This window comes from Lolium rigidum, chromosome 3 (genome assembly GCF_022539505.1).
Source record: "Lolium rigidum isolate FL_2022 chromosome 3, APGP_CSIRO_Lrig_0.1, whole genome shotgun sequence".
NCBI classification, from domain to species: Eukaryota; Viridiplantae; Streptophyta; class Magnoliopsida; order Poales; family Poaceae; genus Lolium; species Lolium rigidum.
The window spans coordinates 232,266,815-232,278,126 of record NC_061510.1 but is presented as its reverse complement, the minus strand read 5'-3'; the positions used below and the strand labels follow the sequence as shown (position 1 = coordinate 232,278,126).

Sequence of the window (11,312 nt, the reverse complement as noted above, 5' to 3'; positions counted from 1 at the left end):
GCGCTCGATAATTATGGTTAGCATATCATCCACTATATATTAAATAGCATTGGTGATATGGATCTCATTGTCTTAAATATTTTTAGTCTTGAAGTATCTACCAACGTTACCATTGACTTTGATTACACACTTCCGCCAAAAATAAAGTTATGAATTAGAGCGCGCCACTCATCAGATAAACCTTTCATTCGAGTGTTTGCTAGAGTAAAGAGCACGTACTTTTCAAATAATCTTTAAAATCACGTCATTCATCTTTTTACGATGTAACTCATGCACAGTTCCATGCAAGGTGACGACCCCATCTAGGACATACCTTCCTTGCATGAAAGTTGTTTGAGTAGGGCGGACCACTTGATCACCAACCAAGTTAAGTCTAATCGTTGCAACTTTCGTAAAAAATCTTAAAGCAAACACTAAGAAGATAGATGGGCCTCTATTGTTGGAAAACCGTTCGAACCTGGTGCTTTATTATGCTCCATTTAGAACACAGTCTTATTAACTTCCTCCTCATAGTAGGGAGCAGTAAGAAGGCAATTTTTCAAATCGGAAACTTGAGGAATGTCATCTATCCGGGATTCATCCATAAAGAAAGTACATTCCTCCGGGTCTCCAAACAAACCTGTAGAATTTGAGTTGCTCGTGACCTTCAATCGGGCCTTCATCATGTACCAGAGAATGAATGAGTTTTTTCATGTGTCTACCATTAGTGACACTATGAAAATCTCGTATTCGAGTCTCCTTTCAAAATGAAAGGGACTTTAGATCGTTGGTACCATTTGAGTTCCTCTTCCCAGAGGATTCCAGCTAGCTGGGCATTCGGTTGATTTTTTTCTCTCAATCTCATGTGTCGTCGGTGGTCTCACCGTAGCAAACGCTTCAAGATCATCAATAATTGATGACAAACGGAGTTTCTCATTTTTGAGCAACCATGTCGTGTGGAACGTAATTTCCTGATCCACCTTTGAATGGGATTCTGACCAGCGACCGGTTTGGACCAAATATTCTTAACCATGTCCGAGAAGTCATCTTGATGCATCCACCCAAGTTTAAATTTGAATTGGCGTTTACACAATTTTAGGAACTTGTACATTTCTATGTAACTTAACCCAGAAATATAGAGGTAACAGAGAATTTGAGATACTGGTAAATCAAAAAAAAAATCACTTGTGTGTGCATGCCACAATCATCAGGATAGGACATAAAGAAAAAATAGATCAAAACTGTATCACTTGTGTGTGCATGCCTTCGTGAAGTACTTTGAGGTCGTTGTGTCCCTTAAGCTGTGATAACATGTTCGCATATATCAAACGTTGTTGCCTATGCACACAAAAAAAAGGAGAAAGAACAGAGCCATCAATTGTCCTTACAATTTGCTGAAGTGAATTCTCTAGATCAACTTTTTTCTGTATGCTACCAGCTGCACATAACATATAAATACAATTCAATTATTTGATGCACCTGTTATCGAAGAAGAAAATATTAGGGTGCAAAAGTTCAGGAACAAAACAGGACCTGCTGCGATTTCTATTATGATTAACTGCACCAGTTTTTGCAGGACTTACAATCTAGTTATGCCTTTGTTTAACCGAATAGCATGCTTATTAACCTTATGTGCCTAAGAGTGGACAAGTTTTCAGTAAATTGTTTACCAATGTTGTGGCCGTTATCCAGAACCGGATGAACCACTAGTAAATGGGCAAAAATTATACAAGCCTCACCAGATGAAAACAATTGATAAATATTGCACCATCAAGTCATGGAACGTAAAGAATGACATTGTACATCCACCAATGTTAAGCAGAAACCCCAGTAACACACTGCAGTCCATCATCCTATCTACGAGCACAAAGAAGCGGCAGACGGTGTAAAACAAACAACAAATGGAATACAGCAGTGTCTCCAAAAACAAACATAGAAAACATATTTGGACAAGAAAGCCTGCACAAGTCTAACACTAAGTTTGTGGGTGAGCACGCAGCATCTGCTCAGATTCAGGAAACGTTTCGGCAATTCTCTCAATTAGATCATCTGGCAGACTCTGCGCTTGGAGGAGCGTGATATGTTTCTGCATCAGTGAAAGAACCACCTGTTTTATGTCCACTTCGTCCAGGTAACCTGCATTAACATCAGAAGCAAATGCTCACCAAACAGATTTTTTAGGCAAATAGCAGAAGACAAAAATATTTTCTAGGCAGGTATCCGTGAAGCTTGCCTAATTCAATGTCCTGGGTTTCATCATCTATGTCTCCTTCCTCAACAACCTCAATTGACTCACTGGCAGCAGCAGCAGCCTCGGCATATCTTGCAAGGAATTCCTCTTCCGTCTCTTCTCGCACATTGTCATCCTCCGAATCCTGATTGCGTGTTGTTAATTCATGATGTTCAAACAATGCCTTTGAGCATTCAGAGAGAACATAATAACACGATCATATCATATGGTCCCTTACCTCATCATCGTCATCGGTGTCTTCCTCCTCATCATCGTCATCGTCATCTTCTACTTCATCATCATCATCCCCGTCCTCTTGAACATCCTTCAGATGAATGCAGGACTCCATCAATGATATATAGCAGTCTTTCAGCACCTTGGTGCCACCCATGGAGAGGGCCAGCAGCCGCTCAATCACAGTTGCTAATGTTAGTACTGCATGATGATAGCAAGCAGTAATAAGATGGCACATCTTTCCAAGTCAACAAAGTGAGCATCAGCAAGACTAAAATCGTCTTTCTTCCAGGGGGGAAAATACAATGGCCAGTAGATATACAGTTACTTACCAGCCAGTTTGATCTCAGATTCAGATGACAGCGCAGGAGTAAACGAGCTACTTGAGATTTGAGACAGAGCAGATGCCCATACTGTATAACCATTGCCATCATCCTTGCATAAAACTTGCTCAATAGCATCTGGATAGCAAATGTAGCATGAAGAAATGGCCAAGACTAGTGGCTTCCATATTCCAGCAGGGCTGTCAGATAAACCCTTAAAATAGGAGAATGCTGCTTCCCCAAAGGTAACAGCAAGAGTCATTCTACCATTTTCCGCTCCCAAGGAGAAATCTGCAGCATGCAATAGTGTATGGATGCATGAGCATGCCCTCCATGTTGCAGAAGGGTAAGCTGCAATGGCCCTGGTCACGAAGCTAGAAACCCGACCAATGATTGAACTTTGTGCACCATTTGCAGACTGAGAAGGAAGCATTTTCATGAAGAAACCAGAGGAGTCAAATCTTTGATGGAAACTGATAGCTTCTTTGATTGCATTGAAAACTCCCTGATCCTCCATTTCCTCCCAAGAATCCCAATAGGCAATGGTGTCAGCCCATATAGCTACTAACTCAAAGACTTTCAAATGTGTGATTTCTTCAACAGAAGTAATAGACCTCATGATGAATTCGAGCAAAAAAGAAGCCTCATTTACACAAGACGCTGGTGGCAATTCAGAATCTAATGTCAACTCCTGAAATAAACATCAGCAACCAGTCAGAGAGATTTTATTACACGACTACCTGCGCACAACAATAGAAAACTCGATACTCAATTTGGCAACATACCATCTGTTCAACAGGCAACAGCCAAGATTTTTGTAATACTATTGACAAAGTTTGAGCAATGGCAGTCTGGCCTAATTGCCACTCCCTCTTCTCGTGTTCCTTGTTTTCATCTGGTGCAGAGCTATCCCAAGCTTGAACCATCGCTACCAGTGCAGCAAAACCCTGTTCAACCACCTAAAACAATATATAAAAAATGTACCTAGTTAGAGCTATTAGGAATTTTTTCTCTAGGAAATAGATAATGAGGAATATTAAAGACAAAGTGGGATCGTTAAAAGAACAGACGTCCATGCCAACATGTACTATCTAAAGGGAAAAAGGGAAATTCCAAATAAAGTTTCTAGAATAATGGTTATATGTACATTGTATAAAAAGAAGGACACTGGATGAACTTAGTTTCCAATTCTTGAGATCCACTGTTTCAACAAGTGTATGAATGTAGTAACTGTGGATACTATGAACATGTGCAATAGTGAAATGTACTGTTTGTAGACAGCATGGAAGTATTGACCGCAGAAGAGAATGATGCAATATTACCTGAGGCCATGGATCTGGTACAGGGGACAGAAGATTCATTATTATATTGGCAATGTTAGACACAGTTCCAGGAATGTGAGGCAGAACTTTCTCTTCGCCAGCCTCAACTACTGTTCCCAGAAGCTGAAACAAAAGAGCGGATTCATTTTCATCCTCAGCACTTAGCCTTTTCACAACAACTTGCAAAAGGGCAACCCAGTCAGGTGAAGAATAACCGTTCTGCAAAGGCACAAAGGACTGTCAGTGGCATATTTACAGGCAGCAAATAGACTCTGTTGATAATTAAGCATCAAAATCTTACCTCAATAAGTTCTGCAATAGCACCAGAAGCAGAAGCACGAACCGGATAACAAGTTAAGTCCTCAGCATCTTCCATGCTCAATGCCTTCATTAAGGAATTATAAATATCCATGCCCATAGCCTACAGATAAGCAAAAGGGCATCAGAAATCAAATACATGATGGTACAATAAATTATAAAGTGATGAAGCCTGATGCGCTGACTGGCCGCTCCTACAACATGATAAAAATATGGAAGCAAAGAAAGGATGTACCTCTGGTAGGCACGCCGCAAGCTGTCCAATAATCCAGTTTGCCGTAGATATCAAATATGGATTGCACTGATCTAAGTAATACAATGGAAGAATCCGATTCCTGATCAAAGTAGCCGTCAAATCTTTCTTCTCAGTCAGAAACTGTAAAATGGTTAATGAATTAATAACTAATCTAATTTAACTTCAGAAAATAAGGGAACCCCTGGGTGTGTCCCTCGTATGGAAAAAAAAGTTCAGAAATCTTTTGAGGGATGTAACAGTCTTACATCTTGAAGGCCTCCATATGCCATTAGAACGCCAAAATAGCTGAAATGAATGACAGCACAGTGACTATACAATAGCAGCTCAAATAGTCTACAGTCCACATGTACGCACGAAGCACATATATGTCTGGACAGGGTCAAAATGAACATTCGTGAGATCTTGTCTTACTTCTGCACTGCCTTTGATGATGCATCTTCTCCATGAGAAGGTACAGGAAATTTTGAAAGGAATGGGATGACCAATAGGTCCCCAATAGAGCTTCCTCCTTTTCCTTTGTTTTTTTCACCCTTCTTGCGTTTGGAAGCAGCAGATACAACTGGCGGACCCTGAAACAAGAAAATGTGATAGTAAATGAGTAGGCACCTACGCAAGTCTCGTTTTAATTCATTTATTTCCCTGGATCCACAGGAAACAGAAAAATGTGCGTAAACTTGGTAGCTTGTGCAATGTGCATGCAGACACTAAAAGCATTTAAAATTTATATGTATGCAGGAAATGATATTTGAAGATACTGAACTGCCTTGTAATTATCTATTGCAAGGAAATGTACCAGGAATCAACCTAATGATATAAATTCATGAAGTATTATATAACTCTAAATGTAAAAATGGCCTGCTGCGCCTAAAATTGATACTATGTGCATGAGTGCACTATGAAAAAAAATTACAACCTTCGAGAGGGCTATGACACCAAGTAAATTGATGGCACTTTTCCGAGCAGTAAATAAATCCTCAGCCCATCCTGAAATATCATCCTGCCAACACCTTTATCAGCCAAACAACATGAACACAAGAGATAAACTAGCATTATGAAATCATGTACTTACAAGTTCAGAGGGGAGGTTCTTTCGCATATACTCGTCAGTATCCTCCTCCCAGTCAGCTATATCCTATGTACATACATAAAGTTTAACCAAAATAAGTACATATTAGGAAGGTGTTATTTATCAACAAAAAAATAGGGAGCCAACCTTCTCATTTAATGCTAATGCTGGAAGAATTGCTGAATCCAGAAGTGAAGAAAAATGGGGTGAAACAAGTCGCCATCCCTGCAAACAAGAGAGTACATGGCCATCAAGTTCAAACATTTTAATTACCAAAAAAGAAAAGAACATTTCAATTCAGACTATGTGCTCAAACTAACTGGTGTATACTTACAGGGCCTGTCTCCAAAACACGAGAAATTACGTCAAATGATAATGAAAAAATGCGGTCCGAGAGAGAATTGAGTTTCTGCAACCATTATCAGTCAAAATCTTAGCACGTAATAATTAATAATGATTATAATGCCCATCACAGCATATTCTACGTTCTAGCATGAGTCAGTGTGTAAAGGTCCATAATAATTGAGCTTCAGCACATTGTACAAATAACATGACTTCAAAACTATAGAACTTACACTTAAATGAATGCTTTGCTTTGATAGTTTGGTTACGCAGTTGACAATATGTGGCATCTCTCTGAAAACAATGGAGAGTAAGCATTCAGGAAAATATACTAGAAAAGAATAACAGCAGAGAATAAAGTACATACTTATCAGCATGTTTCCGGTGACGAGTAACAAGTGTGCAAAATATAATGAGACATCTTTTTGCAATCTTGAGCCTTGTTGTATCTGCATCTTCAGGAGGACTGTTGAAGTCCAATGAATCTAGTAGACGGAACATGTCTTTGCAAAAGGAAGGTAAAATCTGCTTCACCCCAGATGGCATGTATGACCTCACCTGTAGGAGAACCATAATTTAGACACACGCTATATGAAGTTAACAACCATGATTGACAAAAAACAAGTCTATATTCCGAAGACAGTGTAAGTATACTGAAAGGCAAGAACATCACTGGAAAGAAAAAGAATAAAATCAGTATGTCTGGCATTCCAAATTGCCTACACACAAAAGAAGTATTATTTTGACCTTTTTTAAACAAATATACTACAAGCTGATTGTTTCAGCCCAGTCCTTCATTTCATGCGTCTTGAGCATGTGATATCTATATTGTTAATACATAACAAAAACAAAACAGGGCTTACAGTGAAATACATGCACTTGCATGTGATAAGCAGAAGCTGCTCATATTCCAATTTATTTCCATCGTGTGATGACAGAACCTGTTGCATAAACCATAAATTGTTCAACAAAGATCAAGATGTGTATAATCTTTGGAGAAAATCATAGTACATTAGTACAGGACCTTGTCAGCAAAGTGGTGGAATGTCACTTGCAGTGGTACAAGAATCTCAGCTGCTATTTGCTCCAACTGATCCGGAACAGGCTCATTTACAACTTTTGGGTTCAAAAAATACTGCAAAATAAACACAGTTACAAAAGAAACATACGTCTCATTGAATTTGAATTCCTTTTTACGCCACTGTTGCATAGCGTGTGTTAAATTAAATCGCATTATAATTATTCTAGCTAAAATAGATCTGTATGGGACTCAACTCTCAAGTAGGAGTTGATATGCCATACATTCATGCTGATGAGTATAGAAACTGATACAGTTGAAATAGTAAGTATTCTCTAATAAACAATGAGTGTATGCAATTTGAACAGTGCATCCCAGAGAAAATAAGTGCCTATAAGTTAACACAAGAGAGTCCTTAACTTTATGTTTTTTTATTAATTACACAGGTAAGCTAGGCACTGTAATCAGCAATTCTGAAACAAGAAAGTTTTAATTGTTTAGAACGTGAGGGCCGGTATATTCTGAACTAAGAGCCGCATTCTTCTGGAGAGAAACACACAGGGTAAGAAGTTGGTTTTCAGAGACATGCCAGATGTATCCAAGTGCATGCAAATGCGCGTAATATTAGTCCTTGAAAACTGAAATATACCTGGAAGGGTCGAACAGTGGACTGAAGAACTGTGAGAGCATTAATGGTTTTCCATTCAGGATGGTGGCCTGGACTAATTGCATCGCTGCTCTGGATCACCAGCTTCAATTGAGGCACAAGTTGAGGCCATGAATTCTCCTTGGCAAAATCTTTCTCCGCAACTTGGCGGAACTGCCATTAATAAACCATAACAGCATAAGTAACTAGAAAATAACATTACTGTCGATGCAGCATGTAATATTTAGAGATAGTGGGCACAACTGGGCCTACAATTTCAATCAGCACTCGAAGAATCGCAGGTTCAACTCGAAGCAGAGCCTGTGCGAGCTGGTCGCGAAACTCCGCATAGAGAACAGAAGACGATAGCCCCCCTTCCATGTTGCGCCGGGCGAAATTCTTCAAGTATGTTGCTGCAGCGATTCTTGTCCCTTGATCACCATCCCCTACAGCCACAATTAGAACAATCCGAATACAGTGAATTAACTCGCTCTGCAGCTAAAGGGGGCTTATTGCATCAGCAGTGTGACAAACGTGCAGCACTTATTCCTCGAGGGAAAAGGCTTTATTGCTTCCCACGAAATTCCACTGGGAAAACAATATCCCTGAATCAAGCGCCTAGAAATGGATTTTTTTTTCGAAAAGGGGAGCTAAGCCCCGGCCTCTGCATTGAACTGATGCACACAGCCTATAAATGGATGCTGCCGCTAAAATTCCCAGCAGCAGCTTCCGTAAAATCGCGCGCAACTAAGCTTGCACGAGGGCACAGGAGTTACTGGAGTGGTAGGAGGCAGGGTACCTGCGGCGACGGCGAGGACGGCGATGGGGAAGCGGGGGTCGCCGGCGGCAGAGATCCCATCAAGGCCGGCAGTGGCAGCGTCTACGGACGCCTTGTCAGCGCTGAGAGTGGCGGCGAGGAGCCTCCGGAGCTCGTCGCCGGCGGCGGCGGGGTGGGCGGCGTCGACCTCCATTGAGCAAAGCAAACCCTAGGAAGTTTTTTCTTCTCTCTCCTTTGGGCTCTTCCCGCCTTTTGACCAAGGGATATAAGAGAAGGGAAGGAATATGGCGGGAAAAGTTCCTTCTACAGAAACGAACACAAGACCATTCTAAAAGACAAAAGACAAACACTCTTATTTGGATTTTCTTATTTTGGCAAAATCAAACAACTTTTGTTAGACAACAAAACCTAACAACTTTTTCTAGAGAGCAAATCATGTCCTGATTGAGATGAAAGACGGGTGACACAAGCGCTGCCTTTGACCCACACCTCCTGGCTCCTCGTTCGATCTGCAACCGTCGTCGCCGGAGGACGCCGCCGATGAAGCCCGCGTTGCTGACCGCGACGGAAGGGATCCGTTTTGCCTCCCTCAAGTGACGACCTAGGTCCAGCAGCGAGGATAGTGACCATGGCATGTGGCTGTGCGGCGATCTACGACATGTCTTGTGCGACAACCTGGGGTTGGATGCGGGGTCAAAACCATGACGCGGCATGATGATCTCTGCTGTGTTCAGCCTCAAAGTGTCGCTCTGATCTGGAGCTAGCAATGGGATTGTAACCACATCATGCTCGGGCGCGGCGATCTTGACTGTGAGCAGATCTATGCCGCAGCAGCAACAACAGCAGCAACATCAGCTGCAGCAGCAACGGATAGGAGAATTTCCGCATCGAAACCGGCATCGAATCCGTTTTAAGGTACCATATCCGATTTTAAAGGATCCAGCGGATAGGGATATCGATTCTGAAGTGGTGCTCCGGATATGGTATAGGATACGGTATAGAAAATTGCATACGGATATGGATTATCCGAAATTTAATTAGGATAACCCGAAGGTTTGAAATCGGATAATCTGATTTTTGAGTCAAAAGCAAAGGTCAATCTTGAAAGGTTAGTAGTTATTAAGTTACTAAATTCATTTGGCGACCATGTTTATATCTAAATTTCTAACAATGCTTGAGTTTTAGCGTAGTATGTCTCTTTCATCTTAACTGCACAAGACTAAAAGTTTAAATCTCTCTTAAGATTTGAAAGAACTATAGCCATCTACTCATGAGAGCATATATCCGACTATTTTTTTTTTTTGGTCCGAGTCCGCTCCATTTCCGATTCGAATCCGCACAATGATATATCCACATTCGAATCTGGACCCGATCAATATCCGCTCTGATCTGAATCAGAGAAAAATATATGGTAGAGGGTATGGTATGAGCAAATCCGATCCAGTCCGTTTACACCTCTAAACAACAACAATAATCGCAATAAGCAACCTAGCAACGTGGCCCCGATGTAATTAGTATGATATGGTGTCATTGGGTCGGTGTGGATTGGGTGACGTCGCTCCACACCGCGCATCAAGGAGCGTCTCCTCGCGGTGGAACAGGGATGTGCATCAGGATGTGCTCGACGGTTGTCCTCTACCTACTGATGATCAATGTTGTGGCTGACGAGTTCCTGATTTCTCCATCGGTGGATATCACGGAATGGCGGTGAAGCTCCTTGACCTTTGGATTGGATCAAATTCGGCCGTACATGTCCACAACAACACTATAGAATACAGTATAGAAAATAGCATGTGGATATGGATTATCCGAAATTTAATTAGGATAACCCGAAGATTTGAAACCGGATAATCCAAATTTTGAGTCAAAAGCAAAGACCAATCTTGGGAGGTTAGTAGTTATTAAGTTACCAAATTCATTTGGCGACCATGTTTATATATAAATTTCTAACAATACTTGAGTTTTAGCGCATTATATCTCTTTCATCTTAACTGCACAAGACTAAAAGTTTAAATCTCTCTTAAGATTTGCAAGAACTATAACCATCTACTCATAAGAGAATATATCCAACTATTTTTATTTTCGGTCCGAGTCTGCTCCATTTCCGATTCGGACCCGCACAACGATATATCCACATTCGAATCCGGAACCGATCAATATCTGCTCCGATCCGAATCAGAGAAAAATATATGGTAGAGGATATGGTAGTGTGGATTGGGTGACGTCGCTCCGTGCCGCGCATCAAGGAGCGTCTCCTCGCGGTGGAACAGTGGTGCGCATCAAGATGTGCTCGACGGTTGTCCTCTACCTAGTGCCGATCAATGTGGTGGCTGACGAGTTCCTGATTTCTCCATTGGTGGATATCACGGATTGGCGGATGAAGCTCCTTGACCTTTGGATTGGATCAAATTCGGAACAGATTCGGTGTAGAAAATAGCATGCGGATATGTATTATTTGAAATTTAATTAGGATAACCCGAAAGTTTGAAACCGGATAATCCGATTTTTGAGTCAAAAGCAAAGGACAATCTTGGAAGGTTAGTAGTTATTAAGTTACCAAATTCATTTGGCGACCATGTTTATATCTAAATTCTAACAATGCTTGAGTTTTAGCGCATTATGTCTCTTTCATCTTAACTGCACGAGAGTAAAATTTTAAATCTCTCTTAAGATTTGCAAGAACTATAACCATCTACTCATGAGAGCATGTATTCGACTATTCTTGTTTTCGGTCTGAGTCCGCTCCATTTCCGATTCGAACCCGCACAACGATATGTCCATTCGAATCCGGAACCGATCA

General features: G+C 41.0%; 1 protein-coding gene across 1 annotated transcript; it reads right to left on the bottom strand.

The window, feature by feature from the left end:
* Nucleotides 1-1,722: 1,722 nt before the first annotated feature.
* Nucleotides 1,723-8,705, bottom strand: LOC124703124 (importin beta-like SAD2 homolog). Its single transcript, XM_047235338.1, has 21 exons — nucleotides 8,534-8,705; nucleotides 8,008-8,180; nucleotides 7,738-7,908; nucleotides 7,095-7,205; nucleotides 6,934-7,011; nucleotides 6,438-6,628; nucleotides 6,304-6,364; nucleotides 6,063-6,137; nucleotides 5,876-5,953; nucleotides 5,732-5,794; nucleotides 5,576-5,659; nucleotides 5,074-5,231; nucleotides 4,908-4,947; nucleotides 4,642-4,782; nucleotides 4,390-4,509; nucleotides 4,089-4,307; nucleotides 3,552-3,725; nucleotides 2,776-3,457; nucleotides 2,448-2,644; nucleotides 2,213-2,354; nucleotides 1,723-2,115 (listed from the first exon to the last, which is right to left on the bottom strand). Exons 1-21 carry the CDS (start codon nucleotides 8,703-8,705, stop codon nucleotides 1,955-1,957), a joined length of 3,291 nt encoding a protein of 1,096 aa, XP_047091294.1. The 3' UTR covers nucleotides 1,723-1,954.
* Between the last annotated feature and the right edge of the window lie 2,607 nt (nucleotides 8,706-11,312).